A 15,526-nucleotide genomic window follows, 5' to 3' on the forward strand; every position below is an offset into this window, starting at 1 on the left:
TGCCATACCTTTCCCAGACCCTGCAACCTATCCCTTCATTTGTAAGTTACCCCATAAAATAAACCTCCCTTTTAACTACATGGAGTGGCCTTAATAATTTCACCAATACAAAGCAGCCTCCATTGTCCCATTTTCTTAATTGATTGTTATTGGTATAAAAGGGGCTATATATGAATATGAATTTATTATTATTAGCGGTAAGTTTAGGTAGACCATTTTATATGACTTCTATTCTTAACCCTGCCCCCTTTTTAAAATTCATCTATGTTAGTCAAATAAACCCTTTCTTCCCCAAGTTGCTGCTGATCACAGTGCTTCAACATAGCAAGAGTAACCCCAACTAAGACAGAACCACATACATTTTGCTTTTAATTCAAGTGTCTCTTAAATATACTAGGCAAGAATTCTAAAATTATCTTCTAGCTTAAGATGATAAATAAAAAACCAGAGTATGCAAATTAGCCAGTGTATCACAGGAATAATATTGAGTGTGTTGGTCACAGTGCACCAGGTATCTCTATGAATCCAGCTAATTCTATGATCTCAATAACAGCAGCTGGAAAATGGAAGCTGGTTCCCTGTGTTATAACCACTCACATATATGAGACATACAAGTAACAAAGCCACCTAGCTGCTTAAAGTTGCTTAGTTTCCTTTATCATCACCACTAGCACACAACTATTTTGTACATAATTTATTAAAAATAACAGAAATATTTTTGACTGAATAATAATGACTCTACAGCAAACACAGTTGTATTCCAAATTTTTCCAAATGTTTGTTCTGAAAAATAATTGTTACAAGCCAGCCTGGTGATTCAAGACAGACACACCATGAACAATCATATGCGTCAGAATATCTGTGCATTTAGTGTAAGCTCTGAGCTCACTGACTGCAGGAAGTGTGACCTCTGATCTAGAATGTGGCTGGCTATGAAGTTTACTCACATATAAATTCTTAAACATTTTAAAGTATTTGGCCCATTTCTATATTTGGTAAAAACTGTAATTACACACTATTTTTTTTAAATAATTTTACAATCATGTAATTGTGACTAGCTATATCATCTAAAAAAGTCATTATCCCAGAGATCAGTTGAGATCCTTATGCTGAGATGCTTACTTCAGACACCATCACTATTTCCCACTTCCAGTGTCCTTGAATTAAAGACAGATCGTAAATATGCTAGTCTACACTAGGTAGCCACATCCTACTTCTAACCACATTATTGTTTCTGTCATATAGAATGTTGCTTCTAATAAATCATGAAAGAGTCCTAAAGTTTCCCTGGAAAAATTAGAAGTTCTTTACTAAGGACAGAAATGAAGCAATTACCAAAACTTTCAAAACAAAGTTGCTATTACATTGACCTTAAGAGAACTGACAACGCATATGCTTACATACCACAGAAAGACTATTTTAAGAGAAGAGACAATTTTTAAGAATATTTTGGATTCTTCAACCCAAGTACAATTTTCAAAGTCAGATAAGAGAGAAAGAGAAAAAGAAGTGGAGTGGGGATGGCAGTGTAGACCATTTGGTATTTCACAGAAAAAAAAAAAAAAAAACTTATAAGAGTAACAAAAAATACAATTTAAAGAAGTTTTGAAATCTAAATTTAACTGACAAAGTCGATGCAAAGGAGATGTAGATTCAGTGTAGGATTTTACCCAGGATAGAACCTAAAAGCAGCCCCCACTGGAATGGAACTGCAAATACACTCAATGGCTGCCTGACAATCTACCTTGGCACTATGAAGCCAGGCCATGTTACAAGAACACAACAAATGTAAGACACAGTAAATACAGTTTAGCATGTTTGGGAAAACAACAGTTTCCAAGCACCATACGAACAATCAATTAATTCATTGATTGGAGACAACTGTTTCTACAGTCTCTAGTTGGGTTATAGGTCAAGTAGTCCATAAATAGACTCAGATTCATGAAATTTTATTGCACTATAAGTTGGCTGATGTCATTATGCCCAATGTAAACAATAATGCAAATTCCCTCAAAGTTTCCATCTATAGATGACAACTGGGTAAAAAAGAAGTAATTATAACCCATGCAGAATAGTTTTCAAGTTCAAGTGTACTAATGTACACAGTTTCTCTGTAAATGTGCATTTCCATGGACATTCTGCAGACCAAGGCAGGTTGCGGGGGAAGCCCCAAATATATATCTTTTTAAAAAAAATCCTGGTTTATATTTAAAGCAGTGAGGAAAAGGTATTAAGTCCATTAGTTTGGGTACCCTGTTTGAAGTCCTTCATCTCTTTGCACATACTTCTGCTAATGTCCTAAATTTGGGCTCCAAATGGTCCAAAAACTCAAGCCCATCTTCTTCCTGTTGGTCACTACAGCAACCCACAGAGCCAGCAGTGGAACCTCGTCCTTCATAGTTGTACGTGAGGACGTAGTCTTGAGCGAGCCGTTGGTTGTCATCCTCATGGCACAACTGAACCTTCTGTCGGGGAGAAAGCACAACATAGTTTACTTTTATCATTTTAAGCACCAAAACGTACTTACAGAAAAAGAATTGCTTTGATTTACCTTTCATTGTTTAATTTTTAATCAGAGTGTGTCCTCTAATGGTTTCCTATGTGTAGAAAATGCACATGATTGGTCTGTATCATAAAATCACACCATAAACTCAGTATTAGCATGCTTCTAGAAGTCCTGAGTGGCAGTAAGTACCCAAGTGTTCATTTTAAGTGGCCATTACTTCCCTCTCTCTAAATAGTGATAAAAGTGAAAGCACACACTCAGTAAACTGAACCCAAATTGATATGAGTTCCATTCTTTCTGAACAGCAAAGTGACGGCACATACTGGTATTGCCTTGTGCTAGAGGTTGGATTGCTAAAACAAAATTTGTCAGATGCAAAATCATAGCACAAAATTATTTCCTTAACTAGTAATAAAAGCCATCGGTGGTGATGGTGTGTGCCTTTAATCCCAGCACTCAGGAAGGGGGCAGAGGGAGGCAATTCTGAGTTTGATGTCAGCCTGATCTACAGAGCAAGTTCCAGGAAAACCAGGGCAACACAGAGAAACCGTGTCTCAAAATACCAAAAAGCAACAAAACAAAAATATGCAGGAAAGTGAATGACCACATTAATTTGAACACAATTAAAACCCAAATTAATTAAAAATAGTAACTTTCCAATGAGTCGATCCATCATTAACTAAAAGTAGCAGTCTACACAAACACTAAGTTGGAACCTTTTATAAAATTAAATGTATTAGCATAAGTTTGGGAAACAGCTCGGGAACTCACTTCACCAAGTCGGGGCTGAGTGAAGTTGTGCCACTCAGAGTAAGTGTGTCTGTAGCTGTCCACCTCCACGAGTCCTCCTCTGCAGGGATCCAGGGTGTGGTGGTGATGGTATGCAGCACCCCCGCAGGACTCTAGGGTCTGGTGGCCGCCTTTCACCATCTCAATGGTCTCTTGCCCTCCACTTTTGACTCCTGCTCCCAAGGTGCCAAAAGCTGCCTGCCCAGAAGCTCCCACAGCTTGAGTTGTGAAGCCATTTGCAGAATACTGTAACGATAATGGCGGACATCGGTTACATATACAGAGGAGCAAAGGGCAGTAAGAAGGAAGGGCAGGTGAAGGTGAGGACTCGGCTTTAGGTGGGCATTACAAGGGAATCTTTCCAAAAACACGATGGGCTGTATCTGTTCTTTCCATCTGCCCTTTCAATCCTTGGCACCTCTAGCACGTGCCCTGTACTAGACACCTTGTCTAACACAAGAAACAAGCTGCAGGTGCAAATCAAAATGCTTGATGGAGATTCCACTTTAAACTCTCCTTAGCATACAGGGCAAGGTCGTTACAGCCTTCCAGTGCCTTGAAAGCAGCATTGCTGTGTCACAGGGATTTACTTTCTCAGTTAAACCCATTCCCCTTTATCAGGTAGGAGAAGAAACAGAAACAATGAAAAGCTTTCTTAGGAAACAATGAACTTAGTTCCTCCCAACTCAAATATAAAGAAAAATTTACTATCAACATGTAACCCTTGCAGTCTCATAAATCAAACAATAACCAGGCAGGACAATACCAGAAATGCCAATACACGGCCCCTCCTCTGCCAGGTTGTGTTTACACCCTACAATATAATTTAAGTTTTTTCCCTTGGTCTATTTTCTCAGCTATGGTTAGGCTTTTTTGTGTTGTTTCTGTTGTTTGTTTGTGCTTCTAGACCTTTCCTGCCCTGCCATCAGTTGGGCTTTTCGGAAGATGGCTAGTTGTTCTTCCTTCATACACTGGGCTAGGAACTCAGAGCCGCTCAGCAGCCTCTCCTCGCTACTCTACTGCTTTAGACCGCCCGCCTCCGACTCATTTCTAACCCACATTGTAGTCAGGAAGAATCCAATAAACCTTTTCCCACTGTGATCAAAGTCGGTAGAGGTTTTATTGCTGGAGCCAGGTTTCAAAAAAAGAACAATTATACTGATGAGCTGTGAGTAATTAAGAGCAATGTTTTAAGGTATAAACAGCAATTTAGATAGATTAAAACAAACAAACAAACAAAAAAACCAGGCCTAACATTGAAGCCAAAAAATTCACACTAAAGGATTTTTCAATATTAAGTAGCACTGCATGGCCAAATTGAAATACCACACATCTGGGGGAACTACATGCATTTTATTGATTGCCTTCAATGGATGACATTTGCTGCTAAATTACTGGACACCAAAAGAAGTTTGTTGAGAAAAAGAAAACAACAAAACTGGTTTTAGAAGGAACATGTCCTACAGGCTAATGGTCCTCTGTACTTGGTTTAAAGATGGGTGAGTGACTTACAATTTTGTCTTCTCCAGGAGCCTCAGTGTTTGACATGATTAGGTTCTGCTGCGCTAAGTCATCTGGAAGAATTTTCTGTTGTTTTGTTGCCTGGGAAACACTGCAGACTAATGTAAACAGGATACCTGGAGAGAGAAAGAAAGGAAGGGGCTCCTTTAGGGCTCTCCTCCATAAAGTCCAGCTGTGTCTACAGTATCTGATACGAACAAGTCAGGCATCAATAGGCGTCTGCTGAACACCTTCAAGAACATATGATTTCATGAGTAAATGCATGAGTGTTCTTAATAGATACAAACACATACCACATGATATATTTCTACAGTGAACTGTATCTTCTGTTGAGAATACACATAACTACATTTAAACATATGTACTAAATACATGAACTGGTGAGTGGCTCAGTAGGAAAAAGTGCATGCCACCAAAACAGATGACCTATGTTTCTTCCCAGAGTCCCACAGACTCCTGAAAATTGTTCTCTGACCATCACACAGGGCATATTCTCACCAAAATAAGATAGATCAGTGTAAAAAATCAGAAATATGTTAAATATATTGTTAATAGAAATACATCTTTGTCCAAACTACAACCTATAGGTATTAACATTCATTCTAAGCATATGTCTTCAAATTGCTTTAAAGAACTCAAGAAAGGACTCACAAAGCAGCAAGGCTATGCCCAACAGTATAGCCAGAATGGCCCAGGGTCCGAGTCTCACATCTGCATAGCCGGTCCTTTCTCCTGAGCGGGCTGTGCAGTCACTTTCAGTAATGCAGTCACAAACAATGACGTTCAGTGAGGTGACTGAGGACAGACCAAGCCTGTCTGTAACTCGGATAGGAACTACGTAGGATCCAAATGAAGGGTCGTTCTGATAGGACAGACGAGCCGCTGTATCTGAATAAACAAATAAAACCAGGTGTTACAAAAGCCACCAAAATCTCTTAGCAAAACTGGCCAGTTATCAAACAGATATCCATTTTCCTACAAATGGATACTTGTGGATTATCATAAATGCTATGATCCTGAAGCTGTGGTTGAACTGAATGCCCCTGACCCACAGCCACTGCAAACACACTACCCCTAACCCACAGCCACTGCAAACACACTGCCCCTGACCCATAGTCACTGCCAGCACACTGCCTCTGACCTACAGCCACTGCAAACACACTGCCTCTGACCCACAGTCACTGCCAGCACACTGCCCCTGACCCACAGTCATTGCAAGCACACTGCCTCTGACCCACAGCCACTGCAAACACACTGCCTCTGACCCACAGCCACTGCAAACACACTACCCCTAACCCACAGCCACTGCAAACACACTACCTCTGACCCACAGCCACTGCAAACACACTACCCCTAACCCATAGCCACTGCAAACACACTGCCCCTGACCCATAGTCACTGCCAGCACACTGCCTCTGACCCACAGCCACTGTAAACACACTGCCTCTGACCCACAGTCACTGCCAGCACACTGCCCCTGACCCACAGTCACTGCAAGCACACTGCCTCTGACCCACAGCCACTGCAAACACACTGCCTCTGACACACAGCCACTGCAAACACACTGCCTCTGGCCCTCAGCCACTGCCAGCACACTGCCTCTGACCCAAGTCACTATAAGCACACTGCCTCTGACCCACAGCCACTACAAGCATACTGCCTCTGATCCACAGCCACTGCAAGCACACTGCCTCTGATCCACAGCCACTGCAAGCACACTGCCTCCAGCCCTCAGCCACTGTAAGCACACTGCCTCTGATCCACAGCAACTGCAAACACACTGCCTCTGGCCCTCAGCCACTGCAAGCACACTGCCTCTGACCCACAGCCACTACAAGCACACTGCCTCTGACCCACAGCCACTACAAGCACACTGCCTCTGATCCACAACAACTGCAAGCACACTGCCTCTGATCCACAGCCACTGCAAGCACACTGCCTCCAGCCCTCAGCCACTGTAAGCACACTGCCTCTGATCCACAGCAACTGCAAGCACACTGCCTCTGATCCACAGCCACTGCAAGCACACTGCCTCCAGCCCTCAGCCACTGTAAGCACACTGCCTCTGATCCACAGCAACTGCAAGCACACTGCCTCTGATCCACAGCCACTGCAAGCACACTGCCTCCAGCCCTCAGCCACTGTAAGCACACTGCCTCTGATCCACAGCAACTGCAAGCACACTGCCTCCAGCCCTCAGCCACTGTAAGCACACTGCCTCTGATCCACAGCAACTGCAAGCACACTGCCTCCGGCCCTCAGACACTGTAAATACACTTCCTCTGACTCAGTCACTGCATCCACACTGCCTCTGACCCACAGCCACTGCATGCACACTGCCTCTGGCCCACAGCCACTGCAAGCACACTGCCTCTGATCCACAGTTACTACAAACACACTGCAGTTTCAGTTAGTCTAATGCTGCCTGCAATGGTTAATTTCCACTGCCAATGTGGCAAGATTTTAAAGTCACCTAGGAGACACACTTCTAGGCACACCTCTGAGGGCATTTCCAGAGAGGTTTAAGTGATGAGGGAACACCCACACTGAATGTGGGTGGCACTATCCTGTGGGCTGGGGTACTGGACTGGAAAAAAGAGGAGGGAAAGAGCACCACAACAGCATTCATCTCTCTCTGCTTCCTGACTACAGATGGAATAAGACCAGCGGCCTTAAGCTCCTGCAGCCATGCCTTCCCACCATGGTGGGCTGTGCCCTCAAACCACGAGGCAGAGGAAACCCCTCCTTCCACAAGCTTCCTCCTGGTTACTGTGTCGCAGCAGGGAAGAAACTCATACACCACCTCAGTTGCAGTTCTTCTATTCTTGGAATAAAGTACTTTATCCGCTCATAAACAAACCCTTCCTTCCATAACTAATAGATGTGGTAAGAGGTTAGTTTCTGTCCTATTTTTAATATATTCAATTAAACCCGTTATATTAGATTTCCATTCATGTATGACTCATCAGGGAGGTAGAGATCTGAAATTTTTGTGTCTCTCATTTGTTTTCATAAACTGTGCCAAATGGACACAAATGCTTGTGTTTTATCAATAAGAACTGGTTCCGATGGCTTGGAACACATTTACTTCATGGGCAGCACATGAGCACACCACAGGAACATAAACATGCTTATGCTTATAGGACACCAGGAACAGCTGAAGTTTGTTGTTTTTGTTTTGTTTTTGATGGATCTTTTTTTTTTTAGATCAAAATCCAGATCAAATGCCAGTAGGATCTCAGGCTCAGAGATATGTAATATGATTCTCACTATAGATTGCCACAAGCCACAGAACAATAAGTGTTGTTTAACTTCCCAGTGTGGCCTGCTCATTTTCTGTATAGTGTTTGAAGTTCCCAATATGAATTTGGCTTCCTAGGACAAGAAATCACAGAACTAGGATTTCAATAGAAACCACAGTTATCGATTCCGTGTATTGTTTAAGACATAATCATAAGCCAACACACAGAACGGAGAGAGAGTCACATTCTATTCCTTTCATTATCTTGTTGACTTTTAGAAATAATCCAATTTTACACATGAGTACACTGATGCTCCCAGAGAATAAATACCTTGGTCAGATTTATGTAACAACTTGTGGCTCCAGCACTTGACATGAAACCCGTGTAACCTCTGTTGGGCACATTCTCCTTGCCCTGGAATTTCCCAAGCTTTCATGCGTGTTCAAGAACTGGCATTTTTAAAATAACAAAGTCCTGGAGCTGGGTTACAGCTCAGTGGAAGAACACATGCTCAGTATGTGCTAGACCCTGGGCTTAGTTCTGGTGCCATGGAGACAAAATGACACACAAGGAAGGACCCTGGGCTCAGAGTTCTGGTGCCAGAGACAAAATGACACAGGGTTCTGACAAGAGCATTGTTTCCAAAAATGTTAATTGGCTGAGGAGAGATTTTTAAAATCCCACATTTTCTCTTAATGCCATTTAAACTAAAACACTCTGACCTCAAATAAGTAGGATGGACAAAATCCAAGAACCAAGTTACTTTTTTTCCTTATGGAAGAACAAATAAAAATACCTATCTTCTTCCCCAAGACATGCAAAAGAACATTGTTTCAAATGTGCATAACTTGTCAGTCTACAGATCATCAGGGTTCAAGACAGGGTGCCTGGCTTGCTCGGCTATGCTCTTGGTTTTCTTTCCCCATGCCTGGTTCTGTTGGTATTTTTTTTTTTTTAACTTTTCTTTTATTTTGTCATATCAGGAAACTGAGACATGACCACTCAGAGCAGGGTTGAAATAATTTGGAGTTTTCAAGTTTCAGGACACCCAAAAGGTGACTGAGGTTCTTGAGTTAAGAAAGCTTGAGGCCATGACCTCGCAGTCCATGGCAGCACATCTAGGAGACAAGAATTAAGTTCTGGTGTAGGTGGGATGCAATGTGGCAGTGGGGAAAAGTCGCTATAACCTTAGCCATTTTTGCACCATAGGTCCCTTCTGGGCTACAGTCCACTGTGAAGCAAAGCAAGGAAGACTTCCAAAAAGAACACACTAGATACAAAACAGTGAGATGTCAGCATGGCCACAGAGAGAAGCGGTGAGGGGCAGACACTGTCAGAGAACAGATACCCTTGCAAGGAGGGGCTCACTATCCCAGCTGCTGCCAAGCCAGCAATTACAAAACGGCCATGCAGGTGAGTGCTTGGATGTGAATGGGAGTCTACAGAATACCTGATATCATCAACAGCAAACACTGGAAAGGGTCACTGCCCATTACGCCGAGACTCATGTCTTCTTCCTGAGTGGTTCTCATTCAATGAATATTTCTCTTAGTTCCAGAGGAGGGGGAAGAGGGAGGGAGGGAAACAGAGAGAAAGAGAGAGAGAGAGAGAGAGAGAGAGAGAGAGAGAAGCCTGATGTTGTAAAGGAAAAGGCAACATTTGAAATCACGCACCATTGATTCTTGTCAGCCTCCACATCCGCCGTACTTCCGAATCAGAACTCTCCAAACTAAAATCAAAGGGTGGGCCATTCACTGGCTCATCAGGATCAACTGCCACAATTTCAGCAGAGGACATGGTGGGCTTACATATCACAACCGTCTGCTTGGGTATGAATGGGCCATTGTCATTCACATCTTCCAGAATAATTCCCAGAGTTCCAGTACAGCTTTTCCCATCTAGACACAGAGCAATAAGAATACATTTTTAATGCCTTCATTTTTTTGCTAGAAAAATCATACAATGAAAATTAATATCTATATTTATTAATCACTTAGAATGCATACGTTACAGCACAAAGAACAGCCATGAGCAATGACACAGGGAAATCTCACTGCTTCCAAGTGGATTATACATACAATCACTGGTACTTGGACATTTTCATCCTTTCACTACGTCATTACATTGGCATGGAAAGTTCTAGACAGAGAAATTTCAGTTGCTTTGAAGAGACAAAAAGAGAGTAGAGTAGGGGTACCCAGTATGCTTAAAGTGCAGGTAAATCAAAGGTGTGGACAGCATGTCACACATACCTGTGATGTGGAGAAAATGGAGAAGAAGGCAGATGGGAGCTGACACAGATTAGAGCTTAAGGACCTCTGAAAGCTGGAGTAGAGAACTTGGATGTGGGCATACACAAAGAGAATGCTTAAGGTTTTAGAGCAGGTACGCTCAATAGTAGAAGATATGTATTTGGAAAATTTAAACAGAAAATGGTTCAAGGAGATGTCTGAAGGGTGGGGGGACATTTCCAAATGTAGGAATTATCACTATGGGTGTAGTCTCATAAGCAGCATGTCATCTATTTATTAAATAAACAGAACTTAGGACTGAGGGTGTAACTTCTGTAATTAACCTGACATTCATATATATAGAAATCTTCCTGATAACTCTATACAAGGCATATATTGGGAAGTCTGAGACACACAAAGATGAAGCAATCAAGAGTCCAGGAGATTATGAAGTCTAAAGCCAAACATGAAACCAGGATTCCTAGCTCTAAACCTTCTGTTCTTTCTACTCATTAAGGAGGATTTGGACACTAGAGATGGAGGAAGAGATCCCACATACAGCTGCCAACCTAAGGAAGTGGAAAGAAACTAAGTTTGCCTGGCAACCAGAGCCTTAGCCAAGGCCCCTGTGGCATGGTGGCTGGATCTTGGTAGCTCTAGAGCCATTGCAGGCTAGGTGCTTTATGCCACCAGGTTAAGAACCAGTTCTGAACCACAGACCACAGAGATGGATGTTCAGGTCACTCCAAAACTGCCTGCCAGTTAAGATGGAGTGAAGCTGGAGGGGGGAAGCCAAAGACAGAGCAGAGCATGTGCCCCCATCAATGCCAGGATAGGTCCCACATGAGAAACATTAATGTAAACAACAAAATTACCAGGAGGAAGATAAAGTCACTCTACATGAGAGCTTTGAAACAAGGACACTTAACATCTTCAAGGACATGAAGAAGGTAATTTATTACACAGAAATGAAATCACAGCTCAAATCCTTGTGGAAATCAAACAGAAAAATTCATCTCGTACATATTTGGGAAGAGGAAGGAATAGCAAAGAAACAATATTTAAGGAAAGTCACTGCTGAGAATATTTGAGTTAATTCAGAGAGAGCTGTAATACCTAAATCATCTTCTAAAATCACTTATACAACTTAATTTTGCAAGTTAGAGCATAATGAGTTATGCTTATTTGATTTTATATTTATTTTACAAATGCACAAAGTTCAATTGGAGACAGTGTCCTTAGCTCAAGCTGGCCTCACACTTACTATGTAATTGAAGCTGGCCTTGAACTGATCCCATTGCCTCCAATACTGGGATTGTCAATATATACCATGCCCAAACAAAGATATCTTATAACAAAATTATGTTTCACACACTAAGTGGGTCTTATATAAACAATCACTATACTCATTTTCTCTGATTTTTTTTCAGGATGCACAAAACATAGTATTATATTTTATGTTCTTATATTTATGTGGGGTTAGTTCTAATTGTTAGCTTGTCATGATGTAGAATCACACTGACCTTGGGCATGTCTGTCGGGGGACTTTCTTGACTACCTTAACTGACGTGGGTAGACCCAGCTATCAAGTGGTGGTACCAAGCCTCGGTTTTGAGCCCTGGACTGTACAGGGGTGGAGAGAGCCAGCTGAGCACTGAGCATACATGCTTTCATTCTCTCTGCTCTTGACTGTGGCCATGACTGCCAGCTTCTTGCCCTGACCTGCCTCAAATGATGGACTGTAACCTGGAATCATGAGTTAAAATGAATCCTTTCTCCTCCAAGCTGCTTTTTATCTGGTCATTTCATCTTACCAACAGAAACAAACGTGGAATATGTGAATGCACACTTTAACCCTCTCATTCTCTAACATACTGTTAATTGTGACTGATTTAATTTTGTAAAATGTACTTGGTTGGGATTCTAAGTATACTGTTAGCGTCCTGTACAATGTTCTGTTTTCTAGAAGTGTACTACGTGACTAAATACCTTCCCCCTCTTATGGACTCTCCTGAATGTTGCAAGATAAATGAATACATTTTTCTGAAATAGTTTTCTCAGGTTTTGATGCTTCTTAGACCAAATTAATTTTTCTTTTAATTTTTATTGCATTTGTTTAATTATTAAGAATGACAGTGTAGGTCAAAAGACAACTTCCAGAAATCCATTCTCTCCTTTCACCTGGGAATCAAACTCAGGTCATCAGGCTTGGTAGCAAGGACCTTAAAACAGCAGACCATCTCCCTGGCCCCATTTTAAACCACATTATCTTATAATTGCATCTAATACTAAAGATACTATTAGCTGACATGATTTAGTAAATGACAGCAAACTTAATTTATTAACTAATTACTCTGTATGTTATACTGGGGAAAAAGTAAACTGGGAATATATAGAGCCAGTTTTAATACTTTATGTTTGGCGGTGGTGGCGCACACCTTTAATCCCAGCACTCAGGAGGCAGAGGCAGGCGGATCTCTGTGAGTTGGATGCCAGTTTGGTCTACAGAGCGAGATCCAGGAAAGGTACAAAGCTACACAGAGAAACCCTGCCTCCAAAAACCAAAAACCAAAACAAAACAAAAACAAAAAACAAAAAACAAACCTTTGTTTGGTAGGCAGGGCATGATAACAAACACCTTTAATCTCAGCCCTTGGAAGTAGGTGCAGATGTATCTCTATGAGTTCAAAGCCAATAAAGTCTCCATAGAGGGGTCCAGGCTTGCCAGAGCTACACAGTGAGACCCTGTCTCAAAAGATTAGGTATACTGTTGGGCTTGGGGTAGAGCTTGGTAGCAGAGTGCTTTGCCTAGCACGTGGAAGACCTAGGTTTGAACCTTTGCACCATGAGATTAAAACAAATTCTTTGACTTTAAAACTGAGAAAGTTTACAATTGAAGATGCAGTAGCTTTCTTAAAAACAAATTTCTTACCTGCATCTAATGCAAGGACTGTAATATTATAGATGCCATTTCTGACCGTCTCAGCCTCTCGATCCAGGGTTCGGGAAACGGTGATTGATCCTGAGTCTTCATTAAGAGTGACCCACCCTCTTGGGTCACTTAACTTCCTGTACCTATGAAGCATGGTGAAGTAACACAGCAAGAAATATCATGAGCCAAACCGTAAGGCCAATGCTTCTCTCGTGTTGTAAATGTGAAAGGAACAAGAACACACAAATACCTTATGCTACTGCTGCTTCTGGTCTCGGGGTCATACGCCTTATACCCATCGTGTCTAGTTCCAGCTGGCACGTTTTCTCGGATCCGCACGGTTTGTGTTGGAGGGATACACTCGGGACCCTCGTCCAGGTTTTTCACGGTAACAGTCACTGTGGCTGTGCTTGTGGGGGACCTGGCACTAGCCTCTCTCACAATGTATGGGGCTTCATTAACTACACTGATTTGCAGAGACACCTGTTGCTGGACTTCATAGTCCAGAGGCTGCAGGAAATGTGGAGGAAATCAGATCAAACCCTTGAAGAGCTCGTAAAGTTCTCCACATAGGGCTTGCTGAGTTGGAAACAGGTAAGGACCAGATTAGGAACAGTCAGAGAATATTCAACACAGGCTCGAACCACATGCATGGGTGGATCGGGGAGGGGGGGATATTTCAAATAAATCAGAATTTGGGTGGAGCTGGCAACAAACAAACAACTTGCCCTTGAGAGTTAAAAAAGTCAAAAATTCTAAATTTAAATTTAAAGTGAAAGGTATCATGGAGCTGGATAAAACAACCACTTAGCTGTTTAACCTAAGTCCAGTTTGGGGTATGGATTGTAACTAGTCATTTCACAGTAGTTACTTAGAGTAACTTAGAGTCTTCAAAAGGAGAGTGACTTGCACTGGATTTGGGAGTGAAAAACTAGGTCAAATTTTTCAAGAGGTTTATGTTGTTGTTGTGTTGTTCATCTTCTGTATCCAAGACTGGCCTTGAAATCACTCAGGGGCCAAGAACGACAATAACTCCTCAGCTTCTTCCCCCTCCCAGACGCTGCTGGGCTTATACGTGTGTGCCGCCATGCTCACTTTATGTTGGTCTCGGATTTGAATCCAGAACCTTGAGTATGCCAGACCAGCATCTTCTATAGCCCCAGCCCTATAAAATGTTTATGAGTGGTGTGGGAGGTGACAGCCAGCCCAAACTTGATGGCACTGTGTGATTGCCTGCTCAGAAATCAACTGCTCTCTTCCCATCATTAGTGACACTTCCCTCAGAGTGCTCAGACTTGTGTCATAATTTACACATAACTCCCCTGTGGTGGCTAAAGAAGCTTAATATGGCACCATATTAAGGTGGGATAAGAATAAGATAATGGTGTTCCAGGTGTGAGTATTAACCACTTTCTTTTTGCCTCTGTAAACTTGCTTATCACTGCAGGACTGGGATGAAATGGTCCTTTTAGTACTAGGTAATGGACAGAGAGACAACTGAGGGGGTGAAACAATGCTCTTGCCCAGCTGTGGATTCCACAGATAATGATAATGCACACCTATGATATCCACCTTCAAAAACCCTCCCTTTAGCCCCTTTGGCATGGCATGCTGTTTGACTCTAAGGTTGTCATCCTTCTGCTAGTGGTAAGAAGAAATTCATTTAACCCAAGTCTGAATTGAGTCTAACTCTCGGGTCTTCCCAGGATACTTGAACACCCCAACAGTGGAGAGACAAGAGTATAGAAAGCTTAGAGGCATTATTTGTTCCTTTCTGAGCTCTCTTCCACCGAGGTCAATGGAAAGCATGCTTTATTCTGCCTGGTTAGTGGGAGATGAGAACAGCTAACAGAAATGATCCAGAGATAAAGTCTGGTATTAGGGTTGGGGCAGCAGTCAGGTCAAGTAAAAGATGGGATTTAAAGGGCTTTCCTTGGTTGTTTTCAAACAGAAATTAACCCAGAAACTGCAGCTAATTAGTATTATGAGGAAAATGGATTCATCATCTTTGATCCCCCATCTTTGAGAATGTGTAATAGGAAAACTCTCTAGACCAGTGGTTCCCAACCTTCCTAATGCTGTGACCCTTTTTTAATATAGTTCCTCATGTTGTGGTGATCCACAGCCATAAAATCATTTCATTGCTACTTCATAGCTGTAATTTTGCTACTGTTATGAATTATAATGTAAATATCTGATATGCCACCCTGTGACCCACCAAGGAGGTCATGACCCACAAGTTGAGAACCACTGCCCTAGAACCAGGATGGAATCATGTTCTATTTAATGATGTCATACAAATGGA

The 15,526-nt window shown here is 42.0% G+C and overlaps 1 protein-coding gene across 1 annotated transcript in view; it reads right to left on the bottom strand.

Annotated features, from left to right (window-relative positions):
• Positions 1–1,628: 1,628 nt before the first annotated feature.
• LOC118594782 (desmocollin-2) overlaps positions 1,629–15,526 on the bottom strand; it is a 34,253-nt gene continuing 20,355 nt past the window's right edge. The window contains exons 10-16 of the mRNA XM_036204966.1: positions 13,472–13,731; positions 13,222–13,364; positions 9,732–9,956; positions 5,468–5,704; positions 4,808–4,932; positions 3,278–3,541; positions 1,629–2,465 (exon numbers count right to left, since the gene is read on the bottom strand). Of these exons, the coding sequence (XP_036060859.1) occupies positions 2,268–2,465; positions 3,278–3,541; positions 4,808–4,932; positions 5,468–5,704; positions 9,732–9,956; positions 13,222–13,364; positions 13,472–13,731 (1,452 nt within the window). The 3' untranslated portion in view covers positions 1,629–2,267. The remainder of the gene's footprint in view (positions 2,466–3,277; positions 3,542–4,807; positions 4,933–5,467; positions 5,705–9,731; positions 9,957–13,221; positions 13,365–13,471; positions 13,732–15,526) is intronic.

The sequence above is a fragment of the Onychomys torridus genome, chromosome 13 (genome assembly GCF_903995425.1).
Source record: "Onychomys torridus chromosome 13, mOncTor1.1, whole genome shotgun sequence".
NCBI lineage: Eukaryota > Metazoa > Chordata > Mammalia > Rodentia > Cricetidae > Onychomys > Onychomys torridus.